At 45.5% G+C, this 20,998-nt stretch overlaps 1 protein-coding gene and 2 non-coding genes across 3 annotated transcripts; all 3 read left to right on the top strand.

The window, feature by feature from the left end:
* Window positions 1-5,850: 5,850 nt before the first annotated feature.
* On the top strand, window positions 5,851-20,433 carry DKC1 (dyskerin pseudouridine synthase 1). The gene is made up of 15 exons (XM_066248776.1): window positions 5,851-6,778; window positions 7,530-7,597; window positions 8,033-8,119; window positions 9,690-9,781; window positions 9,982-10,166; window positions 10,726-10,790; window positions 11,164-11,290; window positions 11,522-11,652; window positions 12,170-12,313; window positions 14,765-14,885; window positions 15,360-15,478; window positions 16,490-16,593; window positions 17,146-17,191; window positions 18,292-18,420; window positions 18,762-20,433. Exons 1-15 carry the CDS (start codon window positions 6,763-6,765, stop codon window positions 18,831-18,833), a joined length of 1,506 nt encoding a protein of 501 aa, XP_066104873.1. The 5' UTR covers window positions 5,851-6,762; the 3' UTR covers window positions 18,834-20,433.
* Window positions 11,867-12,000, top strand: LOC136318003 (small nucleolar RNA SNORA36 family). The gene has a single exon (XR_010727984.1). It is a non-coding gene; the product is annotated as a small nucleolar RNA SNORA36 family (small nucleolar RNA).
* On the top strand, window positions 16,943-17,071 carry LOC136318025 (small nucleolar RNA SNORA56). The gene has a single exon (XR_010727996.1). It is a non-coding gene; the product is annotated as a small nucleolar RNA SNORA56 (small nucleolar RNA).
* Window positions 20,434-20,998: the final 565 nt, after the last annotated feature.

Below are 20,998 nucleotides of genomic sequence, written 5' to 3'. Positions count from 1 at the left end.
TGGTTTTGTTTTTTTTTACTTTAAAATAAGATATGTGCAGTGTGCATAGGGATTTGTTCATAGTTTTTTTTTATAGTCTGGCCCTCCAACAGTCTGAGGGACAGTGAACTGGCCCCCTGTGTAAAAAGTTTGGGGACCCCTGCATTAAATCATACAATACTGGGGTGGGCAAAAGTAGGTTTACAGTTGTTCATCTGAAAAAATATGTAATAAAAGAATAAATTATGTTTCGCGCACTCACAACTGTAAATCTACTTTTGTTCACCCTTGTATTTGTTTCTATGTGTTTGGCTTATTTGATTTAGCATGATGTTGACAGCTGCGTGTTAGGCCATACTATTCTGATTTAGCATGATGTTTTTGAGGTTCCTCCTTGCTGTAGCATGTATTAGTACTTCATTTTATGGCTGAATAATATTTCATTGCATTGGATAGACTACATTTTGTTTCTTAATTCAACTGTACATGGACATTCGGGTTGTTTCTACTTTATGGCTACTGTGAATCCTGCGGTAGAAGTCCCCGACATTAGAGAGAGGGACAGATAGGGACAGACAGACAGGAATGGAGAGAGATGAGAAGCGTCAATAATCAGTTTTTTGTTGTGACACCTTAGCTGTTCATTGATTGCTTTCTCATATGTGCCTTGACATGGGGGCTACAGACGACCGAGTGACCCCTTGCTTGAGCTAGTGACCTTGGGCTCAAGCTGGTGAGCTTTTTTTTTTTTTTTTTTTTTGCTCAAACCAGATGAGCCGGTGCACAAGCCAGCGACCTCGAGGTCTTGAACCTGGGTACTCCGCAACCCAGTCCGATGCTCTATCCACTGCGCCACCGCCTGGTCAGGCTGAGTCCCTGTTTTCATGTCTTTTGGGCATATACACCTAGGAATGGAACTGCTGAGTCATATGGCACTTTGTTTAGCCCTCTGAGGAGCTGCCGCGCTCTCCCTCAGCAGCTGCACCATTGTACGTGATGATGGGGGAGTGCTGCTGCTCATTCCTGACTTCATGGTTTGGTTGGTCAAAAAATGCCCAGGTCATGATGTGCAGTTCAGGTCTTAAGATGACTTGTATTACATGGTCATTCATATTCTTTTTTTTTTTTTTAAATATTTTATTGATTTTACACAGAGGGGCCGGGGGTGGAGAGAGAGAGAGAGAGAGGGAGAGAAGAACATCATGGATCTGTTCCTGTGTGTGCCCCGAGTGGGATCAAACTGGCAACCTTTGCGCTTCAGGACGATGCTCCAACCAACTGAGCTCTCTAGCCAGTGCATTATTCATTTTCAATCAGTGACAAAAACAAGTCAGGGACCTTTTATCCAGCAAATTAGTGTGTGAATGTGTGTGTGTATCTTAACTTTATTTTTATCCCAAATTTCAGAGGCCTGAGCTGTGATTCTCTTCCCAAAGTGTGGAAAAGCCTCTGTGTAACATCCTAAGGGGGTATGCTTCCTCCAGAAAGAGGCCCACCAACCACTGTGCTTCTTTCTTAGTGGCAGTAGGGTTGAGGCACACCAAATTGTTTCTCTCTTTAGAGGGACCATCTCAATATGCCTCAGCCCACTGGATGCTCAGAAATTTCTTGGAGGTGTTGGGTCCCTGAATTTTCCTGGGGCTTAACTCTCATCCTGTGGTGAAGTATTTGCTACTTCCTATGCATCAGACCCAGTCAGCATGATGTCATTAATGTCGTGGACCAGCATGATGTCTTGGTGGACAGTGAGATCATCAAGTCAGTCCCTGGGGACTTAATTATGATAATGGAACAGACAATTGAAGGGAGACTGCTAGGGGCTTCCTTTTGACCTTTATGTCAGTAATTGTCCCCAGTACTTGAGTCAGGAAGCCCCTGTGGGGATTTTTCCATCTGCCAACTGTGTTTATTCTAATTTATGCATTCAGGAACTGAGAAAAGAGACACCAGGGGTCCACAATGAAAGGGACATGGACTGCTGGGCGAGGTGGCGCGTGCTTATAGTCCCAGCTACTTGGGAGGCTGAGGCAGGAGGATTGCTTGAGCCCAGGAGTTCTGGGCTGTAGTGCGCTATGTCGATCGGGTGTCCACACTAAGTTCAGCATCAATATGGTGACCTCCCAGGAGTGGGGGACCACCAGGTTGCCTAAGGAGGGGTGAACTGGCCCAGGTCGGAAAGGGACATGGACTAAGACTTAATTACTGACCCCTGGATCACAGTTGCATTCTATGCCCTCAGCAGAAAGTAGGAGGAAGGTACAAAACACAGTATACATCGTAGTGTTGTTACATGAACCTGGTCTCACCTTCACTTGAGGGCTCTGAGCCTGTGAACTGACTAGGTCTGTTTTCCATTCAGGGCAGGCTGCCATTCACCATACCTAGAGTTTTTGTTGTTGGTTGTAGGGGTTATACAGATCATGGTCCACTACAGGTGGCCTATTAACAGGATACCATGATCAATTAGCCACCACCAAAGGTCCGTAGGGAGAACCCATGCTGATTCCAGCTGCCAGTCTGCTGTTTATGATGACACCCATCCTGTTTCTATGAGGTTGTTTTTTTTTTTGTTTTTTTTTTTTTTTAGAAAGAGGGGAAGGGGAAGGGAAAGGGGAGAGAGAGTGTGTGTCCTCGAGAGAGATTTGTTTTTCCACCTAGTCATGCCATCATTTGTTTCTTGTATGTGTCCTGGCCAGAGATCAAACCCACAACCTTGGCACTATGGGATGACACTCTTAACCAGTTGAGCTACGTGGCCAGGGTCTCCATAAGATTTAATGCCGGCCCTGGCCGCTTGGCTCAGCAGTAGAGCGTCGGCCTGGCGTGCGGGGGACCCAGGTTCGATTCCCGGCCAGGGCACATAGGAGAAGCGCCCATTTGCTTCTCCACTCCCCCTCCTTCCTCTCTGTCTCTCTCTTCCCCTCCCGCAGCCAAGGCTCCATTGGAGCAGAGATGGCCCGGCCTGGGCGCTAGAGTGGCTCTGGTCGTGGCAGAGTGACGCCCTGGAGGGGCAGAGCATCGTCCCCTGGTGGGCAGAGTGTCGCCCCCTGGTGGGCGTGTCGGGTGGATCCCTGTCAGGCGCATGTGGGGGAGTCTGTCTGACTGTCTCTCCCCGTTTCCAGCTTCAGAAAAAAAAAAAAAGATTTAATGCCACTACTTGGTGTTTGCTGCTACAGGATCTCATCATTTCCACTGAGAGAGCAAGCCTGTTTCCATGACAACGCTTCCTGACTCCTTTCCCAGACTCGTTTTCCAGAATTTTCACCAAAGCATGTCTAAGTGTTTTGGTGAAAGGAATGTCCTCTCAAAGACCTCTCAGGGGATGTAGTTAAGAGGTGTGCCAGTGGGATGTACATGACAATTCCATTCCAACATTTTCACCTCTCCGAGAGTTGGGAATGGAGACAATGAGGGATAGGAGGAGTTGGGCACAAGGAAAATTGACACCCCCTTGCTTGGCAACTGACCAGGTGATTTCATTACAAGATCTCTAAGAAACACAGGATCAGCTTCATCATAAGGGGAGGAGGACCTCTTTCTGCTGATAAGGAAAGGTCCATGGGGTTCCTGAGTTCAAAAGACATAGATTCATTCAACAAATATTTACTGCACATCTTCTAGGTGCTGAGTATATAGCAGTGAACAAAACAAAAATTTCCTAGCTTCATAAGGCTAATATTCTAGTGAGGAGACAATGAACAAGGTACATTTAAAGATGAGGGGGAAATGTACCTGGAGTAGTCCTAAACAGGCAAGAGGCTTTTACTCTTAATGAGAGGGTATATTAGTTTCCTGGGGCTACCATAACAAATTATTCCAAATTGGGTGGCTTTTTTATTTAATTAAAAAATATTTTTGAGAAAGGTAGGGAGAGAGACAGGAGCTTCAAGCGCTCCTGTATGGGCCCTGACTGGGGAATCAAACCAGCAACCTCTGCGCTCTGAGGATGATGCTCCAGTCACCTGCGCTATCTGGCCAGGGCTTAATCTTTTACATTTATTGATTGATTTTTAAAGAGACAGAGAGGAAGGGAGAGATTGGGGGGGGGGAAGCATTCATTTGTTGTTCCACTCAGTTGTACATTCTTTGGTTGCTTCCCATGTGTACCCTGACCTGGGATTGAACCCACAACCTTGTCATTTCGGGATCATGCTCTTAACCAACTGAGCTAACCAGTCAGGGCCTGGGTGGCTTTAAACAACAGAAATTTATTCTCTCACAGTCATAGAAGCTGGAAGACTGATATTACTCCAATCTCTGCCTCCATCTTCACATGGTCTTCTCCTCTTTTGTAGGTCTTTTACTTTTTCCTCAAAGAACATTAGCCACTGGGTTTGGGCAATCCAAGATGATTTCATCTCAAGATAATTATATCTACAAAGACCCTTTCTCTTATTTTTATTTGTTTAGATTTTATCTATTCATTTTAGAGAGGGAAGAGAGAGAAGGAGGGATGAGCAGGAAGCATCAACTCTCATATGTGCTTTGACCAGGCAAGCCCAGGGTTTTGAACGGCATTCCAGGTCGGCGCTTTATCCACTGTGCCACCAAAGGTCAGGACAGACCCTTTGTATAAATAAGGGCACAATCATAGGGTCCAGTTTTCTGGGAGGCCACCCTTCACTCCACTGAAGAAGAGAAGCTATTGAAGGGCTTTGAGCAGAGGAGGGACATGGCCTGACTTAGACTTTAATGGCTCTTTCCAGCTACTATGTTGAGAAGACACTACAATTTGAAAAAGTAGAAAGAGGAACTGCAGGACAGCACTGAAAAAAATCTAGGACAGCCATAATGATGGCATGGACTAGTGACAGCAGGGAGGGTGGTAAAAAAAAATCCCATCAGTTTCTTTGAAGAAATAATTCTAAGACTGAGGTGAAAAAAAAACTCCCATCAGATTCTGCATATTTGGAAAGCAAAGCTGACAGGCTTTGCTAACAGATCAGATGAGTATTGGAGAAAGATGAAACCTATAGAAGAACCATTAATGAATACCTCAAACTCATTCAGACAGACATGTACCAATTAAATATTATAAAATAATGGGGGAGGCCTGACTAGGCGGTGGTGCAGTAAATAGAGTGTCGAACTGGGACACAGAGGACCCACGTTTGAGACCCTGAAGTCGCCAGCTTGAGCGCGGGCTCATCTGGTTTGAGCAAAGCTCACCAGCTTGGACCCAAGGTCTCTGGCTTGAGCAAGGGGTCACTCAGTCTGCTGAAGGCCCGCAGTCAAGGCACATATGAGAAAGCAATCAATGAACAACTAAGGTGCCTCAAGGAGGGATTGATACTTCTCATCTCTCTCTCTTCCTGTCTGTCCCTATCTGTCCTTCTCTCTGACTCTGTCTCTGTCACACAAAAAAAATAATGGGGGAAGTAATGAACTACTTATGGATTGGTTGATACTGGGGACATTGGTTATCTATTAAGTCAATTTAGATGATGATTATTATTACCTTGGCATACACCAAAATAAATTCTTGATAGACTAAAAATTATGCGAAGAAAAACCAATCATCTGTTTTTTTAACATTTTTATTTATTTATTTTCGAGAGGAGAGGGAGAGACAGAGAGAGAGAAGGGGGGGAGGAGCTGGAAGCATCAACTCCCATATGTGCCTTGACCAGGCAAGCCCAGGGTTTCGAACCAGTGACCTCAGCATTTCTAGGTCGACGCTTTATCCACTGCGCCACCACAGGTCAGGCCCAATCATCTGTTTTTTGACGCCACAGTAAACTAGAACTAACATTTTTCTATTCTTTGGGTGGCACAGGAGGATTGGAAGAAAAGCAGTAACTGTGCCTTTTTGTCAGCAGCAACACATTAGATAATGGCAAAAGATTCCATTTACAATCGCAATAAATAACTAGGGATCAATCAAGCTCACAGAGACTAGGTTCAGAATCCCAGCTTGAGAGATAGAAGAGCAAGAAGAACACTAAAGACAGGAGGGAGGAGGGTTTGAACCAAGAGCCGCTTCCTGGCTGTCTAATTCCGCAGCCTCTAGCGACCTGCGACTACTGAGCACTTGACAAGTGCAAAACACATACCCGAAAGACTTGGTACAAAGATAAATGTAAAATATCCCATTCATAATATCGTGTATTGCTTACATGTTGAAATAATGTTTTGGATCGCTAGGTTAAATAAAATTCGTTATTAAAATACATTTCACCTTTATCTTTTTACTTCTTTTCCTCCATGTGGCTGCTGGAAAACTTAAACGTCCACTAGTGGCTCGCACTCCATTCCTATTGGTCAGCGACTAGAGGATGGGAATTGCAAGCAGCAAAGGGTTTTCAACTTCTCTGTGCCTTCATTTTTCAATTGGGACTGATCTGATACCAACCGTAGAGGGTCGGTGAGAGGAAGCAATAAGCTACAGTTAACAGAGTACTCAACCGGGTGCTCAGGTGCCCAAACCCAGGTTAAAACAAAGGAAGGTAGATGAAAAGCAGCCAGAGTCACACCCACAGGTTATGGGCCGCTAGGGCGGGCTGCGCAGGCCTTCCCAGACCCAGCTGCTGAGGGAGGGTCGAGACCCAAAGCGCACGCGCGCGTTCACACGCGTCACCAGGGGGAAGCAAGCCAATGAGATTGCGCAGGCGGCCCGCGCGCGCCTCAGGCTTAGTCCCTTCATCCCGGCCCCGCCCCGCGGCGCAGCACGCACAGGGAGGTGCACAAGTGGGCGGGTTCTAGCGGCGCAGCCTGAAGGCGGCGGGAGTCTGTAATCGTTCTCTTGGAGGTGGCCCACGCGGCTCTCACGCTTTGCGGGGCAACATGGCGGATGTGGAAGGTGAGCGTCATTTTCTCACAATTGGCTTGGCCGAGTTTGCCTGACTGGGGCCAATTCTGCTGGCTCGGAGATTTGGGGTTGGGGGACAGCGTCGGAGACCGAGCTCTCCGTTAGCTCCAGTCGCCGGGCCTCTCCTATTGGCCTTGCCTCTTGGTCGTGGTTCCACGGGTGAGGGCAAAAACGCTGGAGATCCTCGCGATGAGCTGGCGCCGCGAGGCTCGGGGCCCCCACTGACGGCACAGCCTTTTCGGGCCCGGGTCGCCTATAGAAAGACGGCGGCTGTGCTGCGGTGGCAGGAAACCTAGCAGTACCTGTGCTGCCTGCAGCGCCGACGCTGCAGTCAGCGCTACGGCGTGAGGGGTGGGATGGTTGCAACCGGTGGGGAAGAGAAAGGGTTGAGGGGCTTGGGCGCGGGGACAGCTTAGACACACGGGAAAGTTATAGAGGTAACCACCCGCCGTGACAGTCTAGGGTCCACTTAGTGAAACTTCTGGCCCGTGGGTCAAACGCTTCTACAGCACGTGAAGCCCCGCCACCGCCACGTGGAGAACCTAATGGAAGCTGACACGTGCAGCTGCTTCCAGTTGGTTACCGAGCCATGCAACCTGCACATTTGGCCTTACACACTTTGTTTTCCCCACTAATTCTAGACCAAGCATTCATTTTCTACCTGCCTCAGTATTGTTCTCTATTTTAAACTTCGTTGCATTTGTTTCTGGAAAGAACTCCCAAATCTCATGTTTTTTTTTAGTATGTACTTTGCCAAAGAAGCATAAGAAAAAGAAAGAGCACAAGTCATTACCAGAGGAAGATGTTGCAGTGAGTAGCAATATGTTTTACTTTGTTTTGACTGAAGTTAAAGTTCAGGTAGATAACAAATTATAGAGAACTATTTTTAAAGGTTTTGAAGGAATGGGCTAGAATTTGGGTCATTGTTGTGCACAACTCCAGCCACCCCTAAATCTCTCCTATCACATATAGTTTGCTAAATGGTGTTGGCCACACCAACTGCTTGAAATGTTCTTATTCTACCTGCAGATCCCCTGGCTTTCTCTTTAAATACTTACGATTTTGGGGGGAGCACTTTATTTACCCTTCTGAGATCCTGGCTCATTTCTTCTCTTTCCTTTGGAGGTCCCAGTGAAGAGGCATAGACTAGCTTGTTTTTTATTAAAAGGGAAAAGGCTTCTGTGGTAGTAATGGAATTGTTCACAATCAGTGGGAAGTCTAATGTGTGTTTCTGTCCTGTGGAAGGAAATACAACATGTTGAAGAATTTCTTATTAAACCTGAATCCAAAGTGGCTCAGTTGGACACATCTCAGTGGCCCCTGTTGCTAAAGGTATGTGGCTCAGATTGTGCATCAGGTCAGTATCTGACTTAAATTACTTCTAAGGGTTAAACAGTTCATTAAGAGAGTGCTTAATGTGAGCTTGCCGGTTCAAAACAACGAGCTTGCCTGATCGAGGCACGTGGGAGGTGATGCTTCCTGCTCTTCCCCCCTTCTCTCTCTCTTTAAAAATGAATAAATAAAACCTAGGAGGAAAAAGAGTACTTAATACTAGCATCTTTCACTTAAGAAATTCCAGGTGATACAGTCTAAAAGCAGTGTTCCTCAAGGCACCTAAGATGAAGGAACAGGTTTTATTCTTTTCATTTCCAGTGCACCCAACACTGTTGTAGAATACAGCCAAAATAACATCAGACTGTTATCAAAGTTTATGAACAGTTAATTCTTGGTTTCTGTACTTTATTTTACAGACTGTATTATTTGCGGGCCATGCTTGGGGTAGGACCGCTTTAGTGCTTGAGAAGCATGGGCTTTAAAGCCAGACCAGTTTGGGTCAGGCAGTGTGTGACTTTGGACCAGTCATTTAACCTCCCTGAGGCTGTTTGCTAAAAATGTCTTCTCTTAGGAAGGCAAGCTAAACGTTGCAGGAGGTAATTTATGAAATGTGTTTATCCACAGGACCTGACATGTGACATGTCCTCTAGAAATTATTGACTACTATGTTGAATTTTATATAGGATAGTCTAGTAATGAGTTGAATTGCAAGTTTCACAGACGACCTAATGGGCACCAGCTCTGAGATTAGGAAAAAAGGTTAAGGTAAAGTTACTGAGAACTATTCTTGACAAAGTGTTTTCATAAAAGCAGTGTGTGTGTGTGTGTGTGTGTACATACATACACACACACACACACACACACACACACACGAGGTAAAGAAATACCACTTCAACATTTCTCCTTGGCCAGATGTGTCTGCAGTTTAGATAACATTTGCTTTTGTATGTAGCCCCTGGGAATATGCTAGTGAACCTGGTAGGCCATTTCTCTGCTGTCATGGAACTTAAAATCTAGGGGTGGGAGATAGAAGATAGATAAAATAATTGCTATTTGTGGTAAACACTATAACAAAACTAAACTGGGTGATATGAAAGGTGGACTTCAATTGAGAGCTTTTTCGCACCCATGACTGCGTCTCAGGAGAGTAAAGGACAGACATGAGAAAAAAAGCAGAGGTAGGAGCGCCTGGAACAAGAACAAGCTGGTCATATTTGAGAAACATTGCTGCCAGTCCTCAATTTAGCTGTCTTGTCCCTGAGAGATTCAAGCTAGTTTATACTTTTTTCATAAACCTGCATAGTGAAGCCCAATCTGTTCTGTAGTACCCCAAGAAGTCTCTTTCTAGAGAAGAGTTATCAGATTTGTTTTATTACTCGTGAGTAACTTTTCTAGCATGTGAGGAGGCTTAACAGTCTGTAACAGCAGATAATGAAGATACAGGAGCAAAATCCAAGTTTATGAACTTAAAGGGTAACCATCTCACAGTCAGTGGTGGTGCTGATTTCTTGTTTACATACTTTAATGGTTTCCTAAGTTTATTTTGTGTTGTACTATTGTTTTCTAGAATTTTGATAAGCTAAATATAAGGACGACGCACTATACACCTCTTCCTTGTGGTTCAAATCCTCTGAAGAGGGAGATTGGGGATTATATCAGGTAAGTGGGAGCAAGCACTGCTTTTTTTCAAAATGACCCTTTTTACATCAGTTATTTAAGGAGGTAGTGACATCTTAGAGTGGCTTTGTCCTAAATGTTATATAACCTCATACCCATAGTGAACTCTTCTTTTTTACTCTTCGATTTCGTTTTTCTTAGGGGACCAGAACCTATGCCTAGTAATTTCTTTTCCATTCTAGGACAGGCTTTATTAATCTTGACAAGCCCTCCAACCCCTCTTCCCATGAGGTGGTAGCCTGGATCCGACGAATACTTCGCGTGGAGAAGACAGGACACAGTGGTACTCTGGATCCCAAAGTGACTGGCTGTTTAATCGTGTGCATAGAACGAGCCACTCGCTTGGTCAAGTCACAGCAAAGTGCAGGTATGTGGAAGAGAGAAGAGAGTGGCTACTTTGAGATTGGAAAGATTTCTGTATTTCTTTTCCCTTCTACCTTTTGACTCTTGAAATTGATTACTTCATTAGTAAAAATCCTAAGCAAGGATACTGTTGTTTTCTTTGTGTCTTCTGTCTTTTTCTTAAGAGTGCTAGATTACTAGGCATGTGCACATTGAGCCAACCATATCTGTTCGTAGCACTGAAGCAGACCTGGGTTCGAGTCCAACTCCAGTTTATCACTCCAAGCTCCTCTTGACTCCATGCTGCTGCTTTTGCCTAATTCTCCTACTTGACCTTGCAGTTTTTGGGGTTTTTTTTTTTTTTCGGGAAGGCTATATATACTGGGTACTCTGCAACTGCCCTTATCAGCACATTGAAAGTGGAACTTCCCTTTAGAGAAAAGTGTCTTCGCACCATGAAATGTCATTGCAAATTTTATAGAAATAGGTCAGATTGCCTGCTGCACAAAATGGGAGTGATTAAATATATAAAAAATACAGAAAATTCAGTGGCCACACCTGACTACTCTTTTGTCATTTTTCAGGCAAAGAGTATGTGGGAATTGTCCGGCTGCACAATGCTATTGAAGGGGGTACTCAACTTTCTAGGGTAAGTTTGGAATTATAGGAAGGGCATCTTTTGGCAACTTGGATCTCAGCCCCTAGGCATCTGGAGACAGATCAGCTTTCCTGGCTGGCCTCTTTTGTGCCCTTTTCAGTGGGCTGCCCTAGCCAACCTAGACAGGTGACTACAGATGGCAGGGGCGATCCCAGCCATGTCCCTTCTGAGGAAACAGTTCTCATCCAGCATTGAGCCATCCCTGTGCAGTTGAAAAAAGCAGAAGTTGAAAGGGTGTTTTAGATCTTAAGTGATTGAAAGAAGCCTTGTGTGTTTGAATTGTGTTCTTAAAGTCGCAGAACATGCCCTTTGAACTTAATTGAAAGTTCATGCAATGGGTCTATTGGTTTGTGCTTATTTTCAGGCGCTAGAAACTCTGACGGGTGCCTTATTCCAGCGACCCCCACTTATTGCTGCAGTAAAGAGGCAACTCCGAGTACGGACCATCTATGAGAGCAAAATGATTGAGTATGATCCTGAAAGAAGATTAGGTGGGTCATTAGGCCTGTGAGGAACTGAATTAACAGACCAGACATGGGTAGGAATGGATTCTTGAAAGTTGACTCTGTTGTTAAAAGTAGATGCTTTTTAGTATATGGTACAGTCAAGGCCTATGTCTGTTGTCTCTAGTTTCTCTGGCTCAGAAAATAAATGGTTTTTTTTTAACTCGTGATGTATTTACTTTGGAAAACGTGTGCTACTTGTGTGTATGTGTATCTTAGGAATCTTTTGGGTGAGTTGTGAGGCCGGCACCTACATTCGGACACTGTGTGTACACCTTGGTTTGTTATTGGGAGTTGGCGGTCAGATGCAGGAACTTCGGAGGGTTCGTTCTGGAGTCATGAGCGAAAAGGTACACACCATTGTGGGGCTAGCAGTGTTAGAGCTGTTAGTACAGGATGAGGCAAAAATAGGTCTACAGTTGGTACATGAAATAGAGTTTATTCTTGTATAATTTATTAATTGTGTTATTTTCCACATGAACAAGTGTAAGCCTACTTTTGCCCACCCTGTATATTCTAGCGCTTGGTGGAACTCCACCTGCTTTATGTCCTAGAAAAGGCAATTTCCAAAGTGTTGAGTTCAGTTCAGGGCAGCTTCCCTGTTCTGTTAATTAAACTTTGGGACATTGATACACAGGCTTGGGGAGATGATTGGATAGAAAGCACTGTTCTATTCATTTACTTCCCAGCCTACAAAAATGCTTGCTCAAATTTATTGGTAGGTTAAAGATGTCCAAATGAGACTGAAGACTAGAGAACTTGTGTTAGCAGACAAGACAGTTTGTTCTGTTTTTGGAAGTTTGGTGTCCATTGGGCTACTTGAGATAGAATGATAGTGAATAATTTTTATATGTGGCTGCTTTTCAGGACCACATGGTGACAATGCATGATGTGCTTGATGCCCAGTGGATGTATGATAACCATAAGGATGAGAGTTACCTGCGGCGAGTTGTTTACCCTTTGGAAAAGCTGTTGACGTCTCATAAACGGCTGGTTATGAAAGACAGTGCAGTAAGTTCTGGGTTTCGGGTCTATGTTTGGGCAAAATGTTGACTTCAACAGTGATATGTGGTACATATTCTGAAAACTTTAAAGAGGTGAAACATGAGATTGTGAACTTATTTTCTTTGTTTTTGTTGTTGGTGGTTATTTGTCTTAATCAGTGATACATGGAATTTGCCCTCCCATAACCTGGTAGCTCTGCGTGTGCCTAATAAACTGAATTTTTTAAAATTACTATTAGAAAACATTGGTCTCAATGGGGTTATTTCTCTTGAAAATTTTGTAAAAGTTTGTTCTGTTTAAATAAATCCTAGTTTGAATCTATAAAACCTAAACATCACTGGGCCTTTCAAGCCTTTTTAGATTTTTATTTATTTGTTTTATTTTTTGTGACAGAGGGACAGGGACAGTTAGGAAGGGAGAGAGATGAGAAGCATCAGTTCTTTGTTGCAACACCTTAGTTGTTCATTGATTGCTTTCTCATATGTGCCTTGACTGGGGGGCTCCAGCCAAGTCAGTGACCCCGCGCTCAAGCTGGTGACCTTGGGGTTTCGAACCGGGTCCTCTGCGTCCCAGTCTTGACACTGTGTCTGCTACGCCATCGCCTGGTCAGGCTCTTTTAAAATTTTTAACTGGTTTATTGATTTTAAAGAGAGGAATGGGGGAGGGAGAGAAACATTGATCTGTTTTTGTCTATGTGCCCTGACTGGGGATTGAACCCACAACCTTTGCTTATCGGGATGACACTAACCAACCAAGCTGTTTGGCCGTAGCGTCTTTACTAAATAACATTAAGAGAAGTCCTCATAGTGAAGCAAGTTAAGTGGGCAATTAATTATGCCAGCTTGGGTTTTCCTCCTCAGTAGTGATTTAAGGATGAGTTTCTTTCCAAGTAGTTCAGAATTTTATAGCCTTTTTTATTTCTAATGGTATTGATTATAGAATGGTGTTTTATGAATTAATATTGTGGCCAAGTGCATAATCAATTTTTTGTTCAATATTATGTAGCAATAAAAAATTCTTTAACTTTGAAGGATATAAATTTCTGTGTATGTTTAGTAATTTGAGGTTTATCATTCATATTCAAGTCTTGCTGTATAGATGTTTGTTGTATTTTTTATGTTATAGTTCATAATAAAAGACAAAAATTGAAGAGGTATACCAAAGCATGCCACTACAATGATTGCAAACACTTATCCACATAAAACAGCAACATAAATGTGATATATCCTCTTTTTACTGGGGTCAAACTGGTGGCTTCTGGGAAGGATAGAATACGGTCAGTAAAAGAGATGTGGTAGATGAAGACAAGATGGGATATAGCAGGTGGATGGATGCATTGGGTGCCGTTGAATTCAGGGAGAGATGGCCTTAACTTGAACCTGTTGGCTTACGAGTTACACCAAAACTGATTTGTTCGAGGCTCGGTAATCTTATGAATTACTTTGGGAGCCTGTTACTACCCAAATCTCCCAGTAGATCTAATAGGTCTCCTAGTTCTGTCAAGGTTTTTCTCCCCCTTAATAATAAGAAATAGGGGATACAGTGTTTTTTTAAGTGAGAAAGGGAGGGAGAGAGATAAGTATCAACTTATAGATGTGGCACTTGAGTTGTTTATTGATTGCTTCTCATATGTGCCTTGACTGGAGTGCTCCAGCTGGGCTAGGGGCCCTGCGCTCGAGCAGGTGAGACTACGCTCAGGCCGGCGACCTCGGGGTTTTGAACCTGGGACCTCAGCCTCCCGGGTGGATGCTCTCTCCACTGTGCCACCACTAGTCAGGCACAGTTGTTTTTTTTAAATTTTATTTATTTATCTATTTATTTATTTGACAGAGAGAGAGTCAGAGTGAGGGATAGACAGGGACAGACAGACAGGAATGGAGAGATGAGAAGCATCAATCATTAGTTTTTCGTTGTGTATTGCAACACCTTAGTTGTTCATTGATTGCTTTCTCATATGTGCCTTGACCGTGGGCCTTCAGCAGACCGAATAACCCCTTGCTCGAGCCAGTGACCTTGGATCCAAGCTGGCGAGCTTTTTTTTGCTCAAGCCAGATGAGCCCACGCTCAAACTGGCAACCTTGGGGTCTCGAACCTGGGTCTTCCACATCCCAGTCTGATGCTCTATCCACTGCGCCACCGCCTGGTCAGGCAGGCACAATTGTTTTGATTTAAAATGAAAACATCCTTAAGTTCCACAGACTCGGAAAGAGTAGCTATTTCAAGTCCTATTTAACATTTCTAAGCACAGATAAAATGCCTAGTGCGTGGTGAGTGGTTGCTATAGTTCAGAGTCCCTTCACATGCTGATTATAGCCAATTGGTATCGATGGTGTTAGCCCCATTTTACATGTGGGGAGATGCTCACAGGCACCCTCCCCCTTGTCCCATTTAGCTCTGGTGTGGGTGTGGGGTGGAGGGCTGTGGCTGCGGCTCTCATGGGTGATACCATCCTTGCAGGTGAATGCAATCTGCTATGGGGCGAAGATCATGCTTCCGGGTGTTCTCCGATATGAGGACGGTATTGAAGTCAATCAGGACATTGTGGTGATCACTACTAAAGGGGAAGCAATCTGCATAGGTAAGGGGGGAAGTACTTGTTCCTTTTGTACCATTATAGCCATGCTCACAAAGAGCAGGTCCCCAAGTCCTGGTCCTTTGGTTTGATCGCACTGTATTACCAAGGGTCCGTGGGGGTGGTCACAGCAAAGGGCCATGTCAGATAGGCACAGGTGAGGAGGAGGTAAGTGGGGTTTCTCTTTGTCCTGCTGGCTGCTGTCAGAGGCTGTCTGTGGCTGCTGTCAGAGCAGCTTGGTTCTTTAGTGAGAAGAGAAAAATCATTAAGAATGGGAATAAATGTCCATGGTTTTCAGTGAAGAGCCTTTAGTTCATTCCTTGTCTGCATATTCAGATGTACATCTTAGCAAAGGACACCTCAATTAAGGCAGTAGAGCTTCAAGTTTTAAAAGGTTGTATAAAACTGGAATTTGGGCTTGCCAGTTACCACATCTTTCCCCTTTTAAATTATTCTTTTATCTCTTTATGATACCTGAAGCTGTTGCATTAATGACCACAGCAGTGATCTCTACCTGCGACCATGGAATAGTAGCCAAGATCAAGAGAGTGATCATGGAAAGAGACACTTACCCTCGGAAGTGGGGCTTAGGCCCAAAGGTAAGTGGGAGTGGCTGTGCGCCCCGTCAGGTTATTTTATTTAGTGTTGTTGAATACTTGGGTAGCTGTTGGTGTGACCCCACTGTTACAGCCTTGCCTTGTGCAGGGCTCTGGGGGAGTTGGTAGTGAGTAGGAACTGGCCCGTCTCAGACCTTAGCGATGTCATTCTATTGGCAGGAAGCAGGTGCAGAAGGGTGAATTTTAGTCAAGTTGAGGGCTTATCAAGGAGTGCAGAGGTACTTAATACCTCAAGAGTCTGCAATGAGTGGTTTGACCTGGTAGAGGGGGTCGGGGTAAGGGAACTTCACTTGAGCCATACTAGTGTGAAGAATGTAACATTAGATGTTGATGAGGTGGAGAGGGGAGGAAAGAGTCCTGGGCAGCTGGGGTAGTATGCGCAAAGGCCCTGTGCCACAAAATGACAGTACAGAGGCTTTCATTAAGATTACAGGCTTTGTGCCTGACCAGGCGGTGGCGCAGTGGATAGAGCTTCGGACTGGGATGCAGAGGACCCAGGTTCGAGACCCCGAGGTTGCCAGCTTGAGCGCGGGCTCATCTGGTTTGAGCAAAAGCCCACCAACTTGGACCCAAGGTTGCTGGCTCCAGCAAGGGATTATTCGGTCTGCTGAAGGCCCACGGTCAAGGCACATGTGAGAAAGCAATCAATGAACAACTAAGGTGTTGCAACACGCAATGAAAAACTAATGATTGATGCTTCTCATCTCTCTCCGTTCCTGTCTATCTATCCCTCTCTGCGACTCACTCTCTGTCTCTGTAAAAAATAAATAAATAAAATAAAATAAAAAAAGACTACAGGCTTCGTGACCTTTAACAAATCCCATGTTTGCTCCTATTGGAGAGAGTGGGTGACTTTTGAATGTTCCGTAGAGGAGAGTGAGGCCCAGGTGAGAATAAACAAGGCAGCAACTTGATTGAGCCATGTGCATGCGGTCATAATACCTGCTACGTGTGTTGACACGGTTCTAAAATTGAAATCCTGATGTCCACCAGGCAAGTCAGAAGAAGCTGATGATCAAGCAGGGCCTTTTGGACAAGCATGGCAAACCCACAGACAGTACGCCTGCCACCTGGACCAAGGAGTATGTTGACTACAGGTGAGGGCAGGACATTTTAGAGGCAGGCAGAGACTATACACTTGCTTGGATGCGGTAATACCTCACCTATAGGTGAGGATGTCAACAGCTGTGAGGACAGGAGAGTATAGAGCTCAGAGGAGTAGACGCAGCATGCTGGCCACCTGGATGAGTACGTCAACTACAAATGAGGACAGGAGGTCACTGGACTCAGCCAGGTGTGGGGAGGGGAGATTTTGTTGGTGGGGAGAGGGGATTGCTAAATGTGGGACCAGAGGCACCCCGTGTGGCCATCTGAGGCCTTGGGAGCAGCAGGGGAGCAGCAGATTGCTTTACCTTGACTGCTTGGGGCCAGTTGCCTGGGCCTCGGCAGCAGACAGTTATCCCTTTCTAGTCTGGTTTGTGGGACTCTAGAGGGAGTCAGTCTGCAACAGTAAGTGGCGAGTCCTTCTGTCCAGCGTCAGTGTTTTGATGGTGGCTTTAGACTTGCCAGATATTACTGATTGACTGCAGGTGAAGCAGGCCCTCCATGGAAAGCTGTTCAGTGAATCTGATTGCTTCCTCTCCTTTCAGTGATGTAAAGACAGCGGAGGTTGCCCAAACAGCACAAGTCCCAAAGGTAAGTGGCATGCTGGGATTAGTTTGGAGTGTACCTCGGTAGATGGTTTGGCTGATCCTGGTGACTGCAAGCCAGCCATATATCCTGGCTCAGCAAAGCAGGGCCTCCCGCCCCCTACAGGAGCACGGTGCACACAGAGATGACATTGTGTTGTACTCTAGGATACTACTCATTGGGGCTTTGTAGTACCAATTAACCTCATCTTTTACCTCAGCTTAGGTAACACTGTCAAAACAAGGGGGCAGCGTGTCATACTGGCCCCCACCCTGGGTCAAGTGATGGCACAGGTGTGTTGAAAAAAAGGCTGTGCCACTCAGAGCTCTGCCGGGCTCAGCAGGGAGCAGTATCACCTGAGGCCGCAGCCATCTCTAGATGGCACTAGTTCAGTGTTTCAAGTTTAAGGAGAACAAGTGGTGGCAGCTTGGTTTCCTAGAGTTGCGGACTGGCATAACAGCACAGAATGACTTGTGGTACTGAGTGACTTGCAGCAAGCTGTCTGGAAGAGCTTTTCCTTCCTTGCCGGTCACTTTTGAGGACTTGTAGGAGTACCCGTAGGGGACATGCAGTTCAACTTTTTATACTAGTGGCCTTCATAGAAATGGCTTGCTGCCTGACCTGTGGTGGCGCAGTGGATAAAGCGTCGACCTGGAAATGCTGAGGTCGCCGGTTCGAAACCCTGGGCTTGCCTGGTCAAGGCACATATGGGAGTTGATGCTTCCTGCTCCTCCCCCCTTCTCTCTCTCTATCTCTCCTCTCTCTGTCTCTCCCTCTCCTCTCTAAAATGAATAAATAAAAAAAAATTAAAAAAAAAAAAAAAAAAAAAGAACCAAGAAATGGCTTGCTTAGGGCCATTCATTCCCTGAGCTCTATTCTGCTGCTGTTTGGTGCTCCTGCAGTGCCCATGGCTTCCTGCTCTTTGTGGCTGAGACCATCTTTGAATCCTTGGTAAATTTAAGGACCCATTGTGGTTCATAATTAGAAAACTTCCCGTTATACCCAGTCAGGATAATTTCTGGTGGCTCCCAGCCTTTTGACTTATTGACCCTTTCACACCCATTTTTGCCTAAGATCTAACATTTGTTCAAATGTGTCTGCCTTAGCGGAAGCGAGAGAGTGAAAGTGATGCAGGTTCACCAGTGTCTCCACAGCTGGTCAAGGAGAAGAAGAAGAAGAAGAAGGACAAGAAAGCCAAAGCCGCTCTGGAGGCCGCAGCTGCTGTGGGAGATGGGGTGTGTGTGATACATTCAGGACCCTTAGGCCCACTGAGTCTTTAGCGGGGCGGGGGAGGAGGTTGTTGCTCATGAACTCCTCAGCATTCTGTGGATGGTAGACAGTGATAATGTGCAGCTTGGAAACTGAATGCTCCTGTTTGTAAAAGTAAAAGTAGACACTGGGGCACCACTGAAAAGCTCAGGACTTGGTGTTATGTGCAAAATTGATTTAGCCCAGAAGATCCTTACAGATCGTGGAAAGGCTTACTTGACTGTGGAACTTCCCTGATTACCTTTTGGGAGAGTGGCAATGGTTGTGTTATAACAGATTCTATGAGCTTTCTTTCTCTTTCTCCCAGGATAGTGATACCACCACCAAGAAGAAGAAGAAGAAGGAGAAGAAAGTAAAAGTGGAGGTCGTTTCGGATTAGTGGAGATCACTTAAATACTGTGTCCAGCTGGGAGGAGAAATTAAAGCCTTATTGAGTGAACATAGTTCCTTTTGTTCTTGAGGGAATGGAACATAGGCCCCAGAAAGGGCAGAGAGTTGAGGCACATTTTAGCTGCTAGCCGAGACCTCGGTGACGTTACCTGGTGTGGTCATCCCATCCTGTCCTGTTTTAAGGATATGGGTGCAGGAGGGAGATGTTGGGAAGCCTTGCCTTCAGACTCAACTCTGCCTAGTAACCGTGCACAGCTGTTTCCTGATGGCTATTTTAACATCTGGTCCTTGACTCATTTCTCTGTCACTCCCCCACACCCCTCTGTTTAAAAAGTTTGTGGACCCTGGCTGCCTAGCTCAACTGGTGAGTGTTGTCCCAATAAGCCAAGGTTGCAGGTTTGGTCCCCAGTCAGGGTACATACAGGAATCAACCAAAGAATGCATAAATAAGGGGGACAACAAATTGATCTCTCTAAAATCAATAAATAAAACGGGCAGGGGAATGTGTATGTAGCAGGTTACCCTGTCCCCTATGGCCAGGGAGGCAGTGCTTTAAGTAAAGTTTAAAAATTGTGCAATGGTGTAAGCAAATCTTTAAAATATAATAATAACCGTGTTTGCTGGAGTTAGGGGTAAATCTCCAGTGAGTTCAGAGCCCCCTTTGTTCCATAGCTCTCCCAGATAACGGCCTGGCGAGGACTCCCGGTCTTTCATCTCAGCTATTTCTACAAGTCTAGCAGTTTGTACTTATTCAAGCTTCTGTGTTTGGCGTCATGTACCTTGATCTATCTGGCTACTTCTGTTTGTGGCAGAATCCAAGTGTGTTCTTTAAAAAGATGCAATGAGTCATTGCTGGGAGAAGGCGGTTGTAAATTTTTACTTATTAAAATTACATTTTTAAACCTTTCCTGGTAGGTTTTCTAATTCCTGATCTCAAACTACTAGAAAAAATATATTTGATTAAAAATCAAGGGACCTTGATGCTTTTCCTTTGGTTCTGGTTCTATCATGGGATCCAGTACTCTGGAAACTTATTTGAAGATGTTGACTAGCTGGCAAGGGGCATTATCCCAAATTTGGCAATCCCAAAACAACAGGAGAAAGGTGTACCTTACGTAATGGGCCTGGCAGAAGGCAGCAGGGGAGGAGGAAGGATGCTGGGAGAAGCCCGAGGAAGCATGAAAGAGCCAGATTTTGACAGGTCTTCAAGGATGAGGCTCAAAATCCGTGGTTGGGAGCCCACTGAAGCTTTGCTGATGGCCCAGTGAGTGGTAAAAACCTGGGGGTGGTGGATAAATGTTCAGATCTGAAGGCCTTGTGAGATACAGGATTGCTTACAGTCTAGTACCAGAATCCAAACAGGAAATGTGAGAAGCATCTTTGGAGTCTCCAGATGCAGCAGAGGCCCTTGCTGGTATGTGCCCCAGTGTCCAGGACCCACCATTAGCCCCTCTAAATGACCACAATGTAAACTTCCAGGTATTAGCAGGGAGCCAAATGCCTGCCTGTGATGGGTTTCAGGACCAGATGGTTTGGTGGAGACAAGGCTTGGGACCAGGGGTTGGGAGATTTTTCGAGGGCACAGGTGTTTGAAATCCTTGCAGCTGCTCATTTTAATTTTTTTTTTTTGTATTTTTTCTGAAGCTGGAAACAGGGAGAGACAGTCAGACAGACTCCCGCATGCGCCCGACCGGGATCCACCTGGCACGCCCACCAGGGGGCGACGCTCTGCCCCTCCGGGGCATCGCTCTGCTGCGACCAGAGCCACTCTAGCGCCTGGGGCAGAGGTCAAGGAGCCATCCCCAGCGCCCTGGCCATCTTTGCTCCAATGGAGCCTCCGCTGCGGTAGGGGAAGAGAGAGACAGAGAGGAAGGGGGGGGTGGAGAAGCAAATGGGTGCTTCTCCTATGTGCCCTGGCCGGGAATCGAACCCGGGTCCCCCACACGCCAGGCCGACGCTCTACCGCTGAGCCAACCGGCCAGGGCCTCATTTTAATTCTTGAGAGTTTAAATTGGGCAGCCAGTCACGTGGGTGCTTTAAGAACCATGTAAATAAAGCTAAAGGGAAAAAAAGGGAAGATTGGGTAGGCATGTCATGGCCAAGGCCAGTGCAAATGGAAGCAAAGGTGTATGCTTGTCTCCCCGTGGAGCAAGA

This window comes from Saccopteryx bilineata, chromosome X (genome assembly GCF_036850765.1).
Source record: "Saccopteryx bilineata isolate mSacBil1 chromosome X, mSacBil1_pri_phased_curated, whole genome shotgun sequence".
Lineage (NCBI taxonomy): Eukaryota > Metazoa > Chordata > Mammalia > Chiroptera > Emballonuridae > Saccopteryx > Saccopteryx bilineata.
The sequence above is the reverse complement of the archived record's forward strand: the minus strand, read 5'-3'. Positions and strand labels throughout refer to the sequence as shown.